At 39.8% G+C, this 15039-nt stretch overlaps 1 protein-coding gene across 4 annotated transcripts in view; it reads right to left on the bottom strand.

Moving 5' to 3' along the window:
• Nucleotides 1–15039, bottom strand: part of LOC120735883 (ankyrin repeat and BTB/POZ domain-containing protein BTBD11-A) — a 240766-nt gene that overhangs the window by 38532 nt on the left and 187195 nt on the right. For all 4 annotated transcript variants that reach the window (XM_040035649.1, XM_040035650.1, XM_040035651.1 and 1 more), the window contains 2 exons: nucleotides 12108–12315; nucleotides 1063–1215 (listed from right to left, as the gene is read on the bottom strand). In XM_040035649.1, coding sequence (XP_039891583.1) covers nucleotides 1063–1215; nucleotides 12108–12315 — 361 coding nt within the window. The remainder of the gene's footprint in view (nucleotides 1–1062; nucleotides 1216–12107; nucleotides 12316–15039) is intronic.

Genomic DNA, 15039 nt, shown 5'->3' with positions numbered 1-15039 from the left:
CATCAAACAGCTGCTGAAGGACTTCACTAAATTTGCCACTCGTGTAAACCTGCAGGTAATGGTGGAAAAGTCAAGGGATGATAAAAGTCAGTTAGATATCCCTAAATGCTGCTTATTTATATAAAGCTGTAGACAAAATGGTTTCATTGCACAATATAAGAGTTAAAATGAATTTATGTGTGGGGATTTATCCATTAATTGCTGTATTGTCATAGATAAAGTGCATGTATTTGCCAGCCAAACTGACAGACCTACAGCAGACTGAGTTGTTTTGAAGTTGGCAACTGACGTCAGGTAGTTGCAAAGCGGGTCCACGTCTTCAAAGCAACCATTTCATGGGCAACAGGACTGCAGTGTCATTGCACACGGTTGTAATAATGTTTTGTCCGTGTGGTGATATAGAACCAGTGTTTCCCCTGTCTGTAGCAAAGCAGCACATTCCTGCTTTCCAAAGGAGACAGCAAAAGGTGGAAAGAGACAGCATGAAAAAGAAAAGGAAAACAGCACCGTGCTTATGAAACTGCCCCCTGGTGGTGACAGTTTTTGTTAAATTCCGTAGAGGGTGATCGCAAAACACACCTTTCAATAATGAAAAATAAAATAATCGCAACTATTCTACTGAAAAGCTGTTCGATATACAAAGATGGACACTGAGGAGGATGAATGGATGATGACATATTGATCAGGTCTGTTCAAGTCAAACTGCTCTCTTAAAATGTTTTGTCTGATGTAAACACCATGTAATAAGTCAGGTTACATGTAAACAGCTGACCTCAAATCTGTAATCAGAAAGCAAATGTGCAAGTAACTGCTGATCATGTCTCCATATTCATCTACATGTTCTAACACTGTGGATGAGATTCTGTTAAAATAAAGTGTGAGTGATTGTTGCAAGTCATTCTTGTGTTTGGTATACGAGACTTGGTTGAAGTTTATGCTAATGCAGCATCTGCTGACTGAACGTTCATGTGCAGGCTTACAGGTTTCATAAATGGATGACACTGAGCTTCATTCTCCAGCAGGTTTGTGCAGTAAATGTTGTTATTGGCATCGTATTCTTACTTTATTTGTCGGGGTTCACAGTCCACGCCGGGCAACAGCAGCCTGGCAGCCTGCCTCACATCGTCACTGTCCACAGAGAAGCTCCGTCGATGTTCAGTGTGAGCAACCGCCACCCGGATCCACTCCATCAGCGGGGGCAGCACCAGGAACGGCCTGCGGAGAAAACAGGTTCATGTGCTACTGTTTAATATCTTAATTAAGTCAGAATACATGAAGATTCACATTTAGTTTAAATTATTTATGAGAAAAACAAAAGAGTCTTTTGGGGAAATTCCATAAATGCTTATTTTTCCTAGATGGCTGGAGGGGCAGTTATGTGTGTGACAGAAAGAAAAGTCAAATCTGTGCAGCTGTAAGTGAAGGGTAAACTCTGTGCTGTTAATGGAACAGAAGAGCATGAATCACACTGCCGTCTAACTGGACCGAAGTGACTACTGCAGCTTCCTTACGTGCATGGGTTGTTTTTCTGACACTGAGTCAGCAGGCAGTCTGGCACTAGTTTAAAGCAGATTAAGCCAAGTTATAAAAAAAGTGTGTGCTGCTCCACTTTTGTTTGATCCTGTGTGTATAAATGGACAGCTATTTGCACTTTTTGTAGGAGCTTTTTAGCTGAAGCGATGTTCAGAGCTCTCCTTTCAGCTGTCTGTGGCCACAGGAGCTAAATCCCAATGTCTGGAATGGGGGATGTGAACCTGTGAGACCTTTTGGCCTCCAGCTAACTTAAATTTGACAGTCTTTGAATGTCAAATGATGACATAAAGAGTAAAACCTCTGAAATTGACCAATGTTTTAAAAGTCACAAACCTAGCACACTGCACAAATAGTTTGACGAGAACCAGGGAGCTGATATTCCATTGGAAAAAATGATCTACTTCAGGTCTAAATGTAAGGATTAATATGTTATAGCTGAAGAGAAATGATCTACCTAACCTGGAAAACGATGTTAGCTGATGAACGTTTGTTTGGAGGTTCATTCTACAAACTAAGGTGGCTGTAAGTCTGATAAGACGGAGTCTTAAACAGGGGAAGTAATTTGGGTTGTTGTTAAGAGTCTAGCAGCTGGCGTCTGCTCTGTGTGTGATACAACATGACATTATTGTTTTTTTGTTTGTTTGTTTACACAGGTGTTTTGTGTTAGAGTTCTCTGTCTACACAGCATTTCTTCAAATTAATTCAACACAGAAAGAGATACCATCAAGAAAATATGTAAACATAAAATTGTAATTTCTAGCACGCACGCACACACACACACACACACACACACACACACACACACACACACACACACACACACACACACACACACACACACACACATGCTGACAAAAGGCTGACAAAAAAAATACTTAGTTTAGCTTTAAATTGTTTTTCTTTTCAACTTTTTGACATATTTGTAGAAACGATGGGAGATTTTTATATTAAATACATCCACAATTTCAAATAATGAAACTTAGGCCCAACAAACCATTCAAAGCAGGTGGCTGCTCCTCCTTGAGCCTACCTTTGCTGGAGTTTTTCTTTCCCACTGTTGACACTTGCTTGCTCACGGGGGTCTTGTCCTCACTGGGGTTTACGTTCTATGATTTTATGGTCTTTACCTTACAATATAAAATGCCCTGAGTGGACTGCTGTTGCAAACTGGTGTGATATAAATAAAATTAAAACTAAAAGTCTATTTAATTTCTGTCCAGGCAAAAGATCAGGTTTCTTTTTTTTCTACTTGTGGTTCGGTGCAAATACAGCATTTTACTGATATATCAGTGCGTTAGCATAAAGATTCTCATATAACAGAGCAGAAGAAGACAGCATGGAAACCAGTGAGTATAAATGGTGACAGGCAGAGCCAGAAGTTTTTCTCTTGTGTCATATTTAAAGTGTAGCACCTGTGCTCCACCTTAAATATGTACTACTGTGAGCAGCAGAAAGGAACACATCTGAAGACACTAGAGGTCCTTGAGATCCAGTACAATCAAAAGCCATAAAAGACTTTACATTTGTACACTTCTTTCTTCTACAGGAGCGACTGCGTATAAAGAAATGTGAAAGTTGAGAGTTGTGAGTGTATAAAACAATCAAATAAAGAAAAATGCCAAATAAAGACTTTTTTTTAAAGTTGAATTTAAAATAACACACAAAGTAACTAAATGACTCTGGTCTTAATGTTGCTCTGAGTCACTACTTGTGCCTAAACCAACCCATTATCATTTCTCATGAGTCACGCATCAGCCTAACTTCCTAAACACAACCCAATAAGAGGCAGTGTGAAAGCCATCTGGAGCATCACACAGGCATTCGAGACATTTTTACTGTCTCATTTTGAAAAAGGTCTAAACCTCTGTGACTTCAAAGCCGGTCACAGCCCTGGTGACGGTTCCTGTTGACGTCACAGTTCACGCAAGCGATGACCGACGAGTCAACCATAATCAAAGGCTCTGACTGCGAGCACAGAAACCCCTCCCTCCAGCTGTTCAAACCTGTTCAAGCGTTTCCATAGAAAATGAGTTTAGAGGAAGGGGAAGAAGCTGAAACAGCTTGTTTCACAAATGCCTAGGAAATAAGTATAACAGAAAAGGATTATTATGAACTGTAAATCATGCAAAGCTACTCTAGCTCAAAAATAATAAATATGGAAATATGGATAAGGAAATTAAAAAAAAAAAACACTGAAAAAATAAATATATAAACTGTAAATCTTCTAACTCAATCATAATTTATTTATATATCAAAAATGTAAAAGTTACCGTAGTACTAACATTTCCAAAATAAATCATATAAAAATTAAATAATATTGCTAAAGTGATCTTCTCAGGTGAAAATTAACTCTTCAAACTGATAATATCAGCACGTTGTTGGGTTCATCATGTGCAGTTTGCTTTGGTCATCTTTCAAATTAAAAAAAAAATCACTTAATAAAGACTCCGGCCGAACACTGAGAGCCACAAACTTTCTAATTAAAGATGCCCTTACTGATATGTGAAAAGGCAGCAAGTCAATGTTCATAAGTTATAACTCGGAGAGTGGAGAACAGAAAGAGATCTAGATGCTACAACCTCCCTAAATTCTCTTATTACCCTCTTTAATCAACATCAGTAATGGGTCTCGCCTGTCTGACAAGTTCATATTTCATCATTTGTTTCCTGTACAAGTATGTGTGTATGTGTGTGTGCTTGTGTGTTTTTATTATCTCTCCCTCATAAACACAGACTCGTGTTGTTGTGTCCGTTATTAATCATTTCTCCTGCCGTCCAACAGCAGCTAAATTCAGGTCAGGCATTCATCAGATATTTTCAGTTTTACCACAATGATGTTTTACTGAGTAAAAATGGACAGGATTGAAAACAAATCTGTTCTCGTGACCTTCTCAGATCTTCATAGCCTTGAACTAAAACTAAACCATAACTGTAATTTACTTTCTTCTTAAAGTTGTTACATGAGCAATTCCACTCTCATGGTATTTGCCCTATACTGCAATTAGCATAGCTTAGTATACAGACTCAAGGCAGGGAGTAGTTCCCATGTTCCTCTGGGCTTACATGGCGTATAAGCCAAACTTGAATATGTTTCCTGGTCTGTATAATGTGACACCTTAAAAGTGGTTAATAGTGTTCTTTGTAAAACTGAGAAATACAGACAATCATTCACAGCCACAGCCATCAAATACTTCAAAACATAAGATATAATGGGAAACTTAAATTTAAAACTTGAACAAAAGTGAACAGTAGCTGTCAGGGGATGACGATATAAAAAACGTCTATCGTTTCATTTTACGCTATCATTTGTTTCGTGGTGTCGCAAAATGAACTGTTTACAGCAATATTTTTTCAGCGTTTTGATGGTCACTGTAGCGGCTATATTCATTTTTTAAGTTCTCTCTTTCTCTTATATTTAATATAACCACACTACAGACGGACAAGCGCCTGTTTTTATGCGTTGTGGTTAGCAACAACGACGGTAACACCATCGCCTGTCCGCTTGTTTATGTTCCACATAAACTTTCACAATAAAGCTCAAGATCCTGTTGAGACTTTTCAAAGTAAACTAAACCACGTGAAAGAGCAGATTATTTACGGATGAGAAGTTAAAAAAAAAAGAGCCGTCAGGTGCTAAAAAATAAACCTTAGACTCAAACGTTAGAACAGGCTTTTCCCCGCAGCACGCTGTGTAATAAATACAAAGAAAACGGCAGTTGTTACAACTTATGTCTAAAAATGTATCGTTTCATGCATCTGTTAAAACACTCGACTCCAGCTACATGACGCGCAGCTGGAAACACTTCCCGCAAGTCGAGCTGCCCGAGATTCACAGAATTTACAGAAAATGTTACATTTTTGTGATTTATATCGTTATCGGGACGATAGAATTCTTATATCGGGATATGAGATTTTGGTCATATCGCACAGCCCTAGTAGCTGTACAGTACATTCCCAGGGATTGCACAGTACACCCTCCTGAAACCAATAAGAGTCAGTGCTTCAGTCCACCTGTATTGTGCTGTGCTGTTCAGAGACTTATCGCCTTCTTAAAGGATAGAAATACAAAGCCTCACATCTTCCAGCAATCAGCACAGTGCTCCCCCAGGAGCTGACTACCAGTAAAACTATCAGAAAATTAAGTCAGGTATTCCCGATAAGTGTAAAGTGGAAATTATATCACAAAGCGCTATTCTGGAGAAACATCTGATAGTGAAATGCTCAGTGAGCTGGCAGTGCTCTTGGATATCCAGTCACTCTAATTTCACACCACATGTGGACATTCACTGGAGCCAGAGAAGAAAACTTGGAAAAACAGGTAAAAAATGTTTTTTTCTATTCAGCTGCCTCTTTAAAAGAAAAATTCACTCAGGCAAGACGTGAAACCACTTCCTTGTGTCCAAGAGGGCTCAATTTAAAAAAAAAAAAAAAAAGCATCTTTGTCGAGCAAAGCTAATACTCATAGTTTTCTCCATGAAAATGGAGCAGAACAGAGGTATTCTGGGCAAGATTTGTTTGAATAATTTTATATATTTATTTTTGTGTATTGTACTAGCTCCAGCAAAGCATTTTGTTCCATCTAATACACAATAATCATAGGTTAGCGTAAATGTTGTTGCTACTTGTGCCTTCAGAAACAGCATTTTATCCAAAAAGTTTAAGATAAAAAATGATTTGTCATTAAATTTCCCCCCACTGCGTTTGTTGTTTTACGTATTGATTGTTCACCATTAGTTTCGTTAGCAGAATTAAATTTGGATACTTTATATTAATAACACTTATTAAATATTTTCCTAAGTGTCAACAGTCCACTTTTATTTAACCTCCTGTGGTGCAAGCTTTTTGTTTTTTTAAGAAAATGAGGGATATTTTTATAATTATGTTATTGTTATATATTTTTTTAAGATTCACAATCCTAAAAACAATATGTGTTATAGAGTGTGCTGGGATGATGTATTCTTGTAGGCCAATCCAGAACTTAGAATTCCCCCAGGTGTCTCAACAAAATCCCAATGGGAAATACATATTAAAAAAACCAAATTCCTCTCTCATCCCTGCGGGCGATTTATCCTTCTAGCTCAGATCCTCTAACAGTCTCTAACAGATCCTCTGAGAGCTTGAGGGTCCTGTATATTAGCTGTTCCTAGGTCTGCGCTCTTCTGGACGGAGATCTTGGATGTTGTTCCTGGGATCTGCTGGAGACACTCGCCTCGCTTGGGAGTCACTTCACCGAGTGCTCTGATTACCACTGGGACCACTATTACCTTCACCTTCCACATCTTCTCTCAGCCCTTGGTACTTTTCCAGCTTCTCGTGTTCCTTCTTCCTGATGTTGCTGTCATTGACTATAACTTTCAATCACTATGGCTGTCTTCCTTTGCTTGTCCACTATGTCCGGTTGCCTAGCCATCACCACTTTGTCTGTCTGTATCTCGAAGTCCAATCAGATCTTGGCTCGGTCATTCTCGTTCCTATTGTTAGCCACTTCTTCTGTCTGCTGGTGGTAAACACCAGGCAGGGGCCTGTCATTCCATGATGGCTCCTCTCCTTGCTCCTCTTCTTTCTCGGGTTTCTGCAGCCTGAGCACACGGTCAGTTGTGGTTGTAGTTTCCATTCTCTTGTATTTGTTGTCATATCAAGTCTTCTTGTTTCTGTAGATTTTCTTGTGTGTCTTGTTCCAGTCTTTACTTCCCATCTGTCTGATTATCTTCACCTGTGTGGATCACATGCACCTGTGTCTCTATCGCCTCATATTTCTAATCCATAATTACTCCCCAGAGTATATTCATACGTCTCCCTTTGTCAAATCCTACTATTGATTTCCCTGCTTGTGTTCTGTGTTCCCTGGACTCCTGGTTCATGTAACCTTTTGTGATTCAGCCAAAGACTCATTTGTTTCTGCCCACATGTCCTGGTTTGGGTCCTCTCCACTTCAACCTCACAATGATAAATTATTGTAAAAAAGAGATTTGGTTAAAGACTGAACAGACTGGACTGATCTAAAAGACTTTTCTTCTCTTGGCAGCATGGTCCATGTACATCCTACTCATTTCTAATAATTATCCTATCAAGCTTGTAAAGTGGTGCTTTTCTCTACCCTGCATTAGCGAGCAAACAGAATAACCCTGGCTAATATATACTTTTTGGAGTGTCTTACTCTCTGAAGTGGGTAATTTGTAGATAATTACAAAAACATTTCTTTCACATGGTTTTCATTAGCGAGCTTTCTCCTTTTTATAGTTATACACCCTTTTATATCCTCTTTATAAACTAAGCTATTCAGGATACTTGAAATCATTAATACTGATCGAGTTACAAGTAATTTTGACTCACCAGATCCCAGTTTAAATGATAATAACACAGGATATTTTCCTTCAAGGCCTTTAAACCTATGAGGAAGTCTCAGATGGACAATGGGAAACCTTAAAGCATTAAATTAAACAGGCTGATTTCATGTTACAGTCAGTTAAATTATATTGTAGGTCCATCAGTAAAGGTCTCTTCAGAGCTTTTCTCCCTTATGACCCTCTAGCAACTATAATTTCTTAGAGAAAAAAAATTGTTTCCAACACGAGCCCCGTACCCAAGTGAGAGAAACCATCAGGGACGGCTATGCTTGCTGTTTATGCAGGCGTCTGGTAAATCTGCTGTAAGCACATGTTTTATCAAGGCACCAGCTTTTAGATACTGACGTTTTACTACTCAACACTGTGTGTGCATCAGTTTCTCATTCCATAACTCAGTCTTTCCTTGTCTGTACACCAACAGTGTGCCAGGAATTGAACTGCATTAAAAAAAGAAGGGTTTTCCTTTCTGCTTAGCATTTGGCTGACCAATGCAACAATGCAGAGCTCCTCCCTTTTCACTGAGCTTTTGGAAGATGTATTTTACATTGCAAGGTTTGAAAAAGAGGAGAGACCAAGTCTGGAATGAAAACACTGCGGGAAATGTTATCCATCGATGCAGACAGTTGGCCTGCAGCAACATACAACAGCCAGAACTGCCAGAGTAAAAGAGTAAACGTCGGTTCCAAATTACCAAATACATCAAAGCAGCTCTCTCACTACTTTTACTTACCACTAAACTTAAAAATTGAAGTCTTGCAGAAACACTTCTCTTCTTCTAAAGCAAATTTACATCAGGTAAATATTCAAAGCTCAGGTGTAAAAGTCATTGCAGCAGTAATTTTTCACCTCACTGAAGCTTGTCTGAAGTTTCCCAAAATAACCCAAAAAGATGATCTTATCTCATTTGATCATATTCTGTCTTCCTCTCATCCTGCTGTGTCTTTCAGGCCCTTTTTGACTTGTCTTCAACCTTTCAGTTGAATGCTAAATAGAAAATTTTCTCTCCGGGGGCCTGAACCTGCTGACATGTCACTCAGCCTGACATTCCTAGTGCTCCCCGGGGTCGTCAGGATTGAGTTTCTATCTCTGCAGAGTGGAAGAAAGATGTTTGAATATCTGTCCATCCGTCCATCCAAGCAAAGTCCCTCTGGTTCCCATCAATCTGCTCAAGGCCTAGGGAAGTGTCAGCGCTGAGCAGCACACAGCTTCTTACCAGATCGCTTGTGGTGCGAAAAACTTGTGCGAGGGTCAAGGAACATCTGCACTAACTGGTATACCACAAACTGACAGTGGCAATGTGGTTGAAAGGGTGAAAATACCTAAATGCCACCAGGAACAGCATTTGCTTCTACACGTAGACAAAAATGTTTCTCTAAAATGATCACATATCAGAGTGTGCTAGGTTTCCTTTAGTTTGTTGCTACCCCACTGGACCTGTCTGGACTAGACTGATGTCATTTTTTGACAAAAGGTACCACCATTAGCTAAGCTATTGTAGTCCATCTTATTAGTTTACTAGTCAACTGTTACTGGTAACACCCCAGTTACACAAGCTTAGAGACTAGTCAGCACCCCCTGGCAACCACTTGTTGCTAGGTTGCTGGAATTGCTGCCAGATGCCAGGTAGAATTGGTTGCAAAGAGGTATACGATGCAGCAACAAAAATCTCCTTGCAGTTGCTTTGGTCATAGTTTGCATGGAAGTTTCCGACTTGGCTGCAAACACTCACCAACTAAACCAACTACTGTCTAGGTGGTAGTGAAACAGAGAAGGCTCCCTTTCAACTTCCAGGCTTAAGCAGTGAAGCAAATCTTTTACTTTAAGAACAAACATACTGTTGAACTCACAGTTTTACTACCGCCCTGTATGTAGTTGTCTAACATTTCCATACAAGTTGTTGTCTGCCAGCCAACCAAAACAAAGGCACCTGCCATCCCCTGTGACGCCCAATCAGATGGCTGCCCCTCCCTGAGCCTGTTTCTGGCAAAGATTTCTTCCTGTTAAAAGGAAGTTTTTCTTTTCGACTGTCTCTTGCTCATAGGGGGGTTGTTTGATTGTTGGGGTTTTCTCTATAGGTTCTTTACCTGTTGTTGTGAATTGGCACTATGTAAATAAAATTAAATTGAATTAAACTGAACTGTGGCAATCTGCTAAAGGGCAAAGAGAACACAGTTTTTTTTTGCAACCAATTTCACTGAACAACCTCAAGCAACAACTCCCAATTCAATTTGGGAATGCACCTTTTTCCCTAGTGAATAGAAGTTGCCGGGGGATCACTGACTCGTCTTTAGCGCTGCTGGACTGGAGCCTAAACTTTCCATGTTCTTTTTTCTATTTAAATTCAAAAGTATGAGACATGTAACATTATACAAATTCTTTTAGATCCAAATAGTAAAACAACAAAGACGGGAAAAATGGGAAAAGATAAATAAAATAATGTCAAATGAGACTAAGCAATGCAAAATAAAAGTACAACTCTGGGTCCTTTAGCTTAAATCTGACCTAAACGGCTTAATAAACTCAATCCATCGTTTACAACAGTATCTGCTTCAAGTAGATTTTCCCATTGCAGATACACCAGTTTCACATCAAACCAGTGTACTAATGTGGGTGGTTTTAGACAACATTGTTCCCAGTAAACTTACAAATATAGAAACAGATATAGAATCATAAAGATGTTAGAAAAAAGAATAAAGAGCTGGGGAAAGGCCATGACTTTACGTGTTCAGATGATATCCATTCACTTATGTCCTGGTGTTACAGCGGGTAGATTATTCTCTGTATATGACCACAGTTACAAACAACAAAAATACTCCTCAGTCTCTCGTTTTCTTTCCCTCTCCATACACAGAACTGATGAAGCTCCAATTTGCATTTTTAGCAGGTAGATAGCACTGTATTAATCAAGTGCAACAATTGTGCTGTTATGGAATAATTTTGAAATAATAATAGCTATGAATTTCTTTTAAATAGCTGAGCATAGTTAACTGACTGAAGCAGAGGAATAACTATTGCTCATTTTAAGCTCTTTTACTGTGCAAAATTGATCAAAACACAAGACGAGTTCCACTTAAAAGTTTTGACACGTTAAGCTTTCTTTTTGCGTTTTGCTGCTGACAATCACTGGTTTTCTTAAAGCCATAATCAGTTTTTTCCAGGAAATAAACCAGTATATTCTCTGTCTTTGTTCAGATTATCACCAGTCGGTGGTAAATCCATGTAAACAACTGAGAGCAGAAATAAAAGCCATTTGCTAATCTTGTTATAGCGTAGACAGAGCATTCAAATTCTAAAAAGGAAAGAAAATGGAGGGACAAACCCAAGCCACATTAACTTACCATTTTCCCAGCAAGTTTCTTTAGTGGATTGCCACTTGCACTCTATCCAGCCATCTATTTTCTCAACTGCTTATCCAACTTAAAGTCTCAGGAGAGACTGAAGCCTTATCACAGCTGACACTAGGTGAGAGGCTGGATACAACGTGGACGTGTCACCGGGCTAACACATAGAGACAGACAGCCACTCACACTCACATCCACACCTGTGGACAATTTAGAATCACCAAATCGCCTGACAATTTTATAATATGACAAGAAACTGGCCCCATGAGATCTAATACCAACTTTTTAGCTACGAATTTTACTTTAATGAGTTGACTTTGAATAACATGCATAGCACTCAAATGCAAGAGTGGTTTAGCTGCTGTGAGGATCTAATTTGGGGAGAAACCAACCCTTAGACCTCAGATTTTATCTGCACCTCCTGAGGTCAGGCCGAGTATTTCTGAGAAGCTCTGAGATATATTTATGCATTGCAATCCCAAACTGCTGGTTCAGTAAGGTTAGTCTAGAGCCTTCCCAAGCTCCTTACCTGCATGCTTCAGCTGTCAGCCCATGTTGCTGACTAAAAGACTCCTGCCCTTTTACATGCACACAGGGAAAGTAAAGTCATTACTGCAGACAGACAGGGTGAGTGGGAGGAGACATTACTGAAATAATCTCAACGGGCCAGGTTAACAAGTGCAGGATGTTTTGCTTCCAGGACGACATGTTTTGTGCATTATTGCTCATCTTTTAAAAATGCTATCGATTATTCAGTTTTCTCCTGGGATTACAGAATTTAAACTATTAAGCTGAGTCAGCTGGATGGTCTCTTTGAGCTAACCTGAATGTGGTCACAGTACAAAACACCTGATTCCCCGAGTGTCTGAAGCCTCTGTTGGACTCACCTCTCAGTTTGTAAGGTGACTTTGGATGGCTCTACGTTGGGGTTTTCCCACTCCATCTGCGGGCAGTGCATGAAGTAACACAGGGTATAGAGGGCTTCGGGCTCCCAGTGCACTGTGGTGTTGGCCTTCTGGTGGACCGGAGTCCCGTTGCTGGCATTCTTGATGTGCAGCGGCTGGAGGTGGTGCATGGCCCGGGAGACCAAATCACCTGGAGGGAATTTATGAATATATCAGTGGCAGCCTGGTGGGCGATGTAAAAATAACAAACTGTAATCTATCAAGGATGAAATAATAACACTGTGTACTACACTGATAAAAGTCTTACATATCATTCTGAGAGCAAAAACCCATTTCCTACTCCAACCCTCAGACACAAAAGTACTCACGATGACGCACTCCCTCATTCACACACCCTCTGATTCAGCCTACGTGTAGTCATACACATGTGCCCACACAATCATGAGTGGGGAAATGACTGCCTTGAAATGAATCTTACAAACATCGGGTCTCTCTCAGTGAAAACACACTCAGACATGTGTGCTCTCACTCTCAGTCTGTCCTCGTTTTATCTGTAGCACTTATTTTTCTCCCATGTTTTCCTGGGTGATGATGCACAGAGTCACAGGGAAGCTGCAGGATCTGTGTCACTGAGCATATGTGTGTGCTAAATTTAAAATGAATGAGTACGGGGGTTTTTTAAAACACTGTGAATGCCTTGTTATAAGGAACAGGGTTGAATGAGTGAATGTCAGATTGGTAGATGGGCTCTCGGTTTTGGCTGGACGAAGAGCTACAAGCCTTTTCTATATTTTTAAAATATAGACTTTAAATACATCTACACTTATTAAGTAAACCTAGTGAACTACTCGTTAACGTAAATCTCTGATCAGCCAATCAAAGGTATCTCGTTATGTAGACATAACCAAGACAACCTGATGAGGAAAGGTTATTCAAACTAGGATGTTCCCACACAACCATCTGTAGGGTTTACAGAGAAGAAAAGAAGAAAACATCCAGTGAGCGGCGCTTCTCTGGGTGAAAATGTCATGTTGATTTCAGGTCAAAGGAGAACGCCCAAGCAGTTTCAAGCTGACAGGAAAGCTTGTCACAACCGAGGAATGTCAATGAAGATTCGAGACAAAGCGAGAAATATCAAGTTTCTGTTTTTTAACGGCAACATTTGTTTGATAGCTGCAGACTTTCGCCTTCACATACAGAGGCTATTATAACCACGGCTTGTTTTTAAATAACAACACTGATAAACCATTTATGTTCACCAAAGTGTAAATTCTGTCTCATTTGTTGCTCGATGAACAAGCTATCATTAAAGACCTGTGATGCAGACAGGTTTGATGGATGTTTGACGTTCTTACTCCTCTCTCGATCTAGGCTATTCGATTGATATTATTTTTCTCGAAAGCATGAAAGTATAGTATGCTATAAAATGAGCCTTTAGAGATGAGTCAACAGATTGGTGACTGTTTTTTAAGCCCTTTGTGATGCAAGCTCGAAGGGATTCGTATCTCCTCCTGGAATCAAACTGCGGATATTTGCTTGCTAGGCAAATGTTTAAAACACCACATTATGGAGCCACACGTAATAATAAACTGAAAAACACATGTATCCCCACAGTTAGCTAGCACTGCTGCTGGACTTCAGTTTATCTTGATGTCTCTATTAGTAACATAATGAGAGTTCAACTGTGTTGGCGGTAGCTCACATTATTTTCACAAAAGCCAATACATGACACATATTGAGAATCCAGTCACGGTTTCAGGATCACTGCAGTTTACCCTTTGATGCTTTTATCGGAGGAGTAAAGTGTAAATGAATACCCAAATGTCTTGAATAAAAAAGGAATGAGAATATTTTGAGAGTAGTTTTTTACTGGCTTGAATGCAGATATATGGTTAATGATGTTCTCTACTTCTGTGTGCACAGCTGTCAGTGGGCACAACACCAGATGTGTTTGAATATCTGCAAATGTGGGCGATAACCAGAGGTCTGCGGGGCTGCAGCCCCAACTCATGTACCATCTTTCTAATGATCCTGAGGAGTTGCGCAAAAAAGCTTACAACTGAACAGCTGTGTGCATTAGAAACCATAACAGCTAGAGAGATGAAGTAAAATACTTTTTTTTTGAGGGCAGCATAGGGTACATTTTATACTAATTTCTTTCTTCTTCATGAATGCGGTCCGTTTTGGTGTGATCTCTTTCAAGCTGTGTCTGTGCACAGCAGGAACCAGGAGCAAAAGAGAGTCAGAAGAAATTTTACAGTTCTAATAGTTTTGAAGCACTGGAGGAGGTATGAATTTCAAATTCTGAAATTCGTGACGTGTGTTGCAGAAGCAGATATTTAGCACTGACATTTTGGAAGTCATCATTCTCTAATTTAGACGGCGTCGCAGCAGTTTATAGATGAGGTCGTTAGCGATGCATTTAAGAGTAACGATGCAGCTCTGAGAGGGAAAATACTGCAGTGTGAGCCTGAGGGGTTGATTTCTCAGAAAAAAATGATACTCGTATTGATCTAATTACATCTGTTTACTCAGTTTACTGGAATACTGGAGGCTCCAGGCTTGTGGAGGAATATGGACGCTGAGGTAAGGTCGATGATGCACGTATATGTGTGAGAATTGGAAGCCCTGAGCTGCAGTATAACAGCAAACACATCGCCTTCTGATCTAGTTTGATTGTTTGTTCCAAAAATATCCAGTCTGAGTAAAGTTGCCCTGTCTTGAAATCTCATTCCTCAGACAGACTGACACGGTGAATCTGAGCCTAAGGTTCTCCATCTGTCAAACTAAAGGCCTCTGACAGAGTTCACAGGCAGCCAGACGAAAACAGAGCGCGCTGCTCACAGCACTGTTTACACTCAGGCCCCGGGGAGCCTCATAGACGGCCGAGAAAGAATTAAACACATCAATGAAT

The sequence above is a fragment of the Simochromis diagramma genome, unplaced genomic scaffold (genome assembly GCF_900408965.1).
Source record: "Simochromis diagramma unplaced genomic scaffold, fSimDia1.1 OVJJ01000816.1, whole genome shotgun sequence".
Lineage (NCBI taxonomy): Eukaryota > Metazoa > Chordata > Actinopteri > Cichliformes > Cichlidae > Simochromis > Simochromis diagramma.
This window is presented reverse-complemented; position numbering and strand designations above follow the sequence as displayed.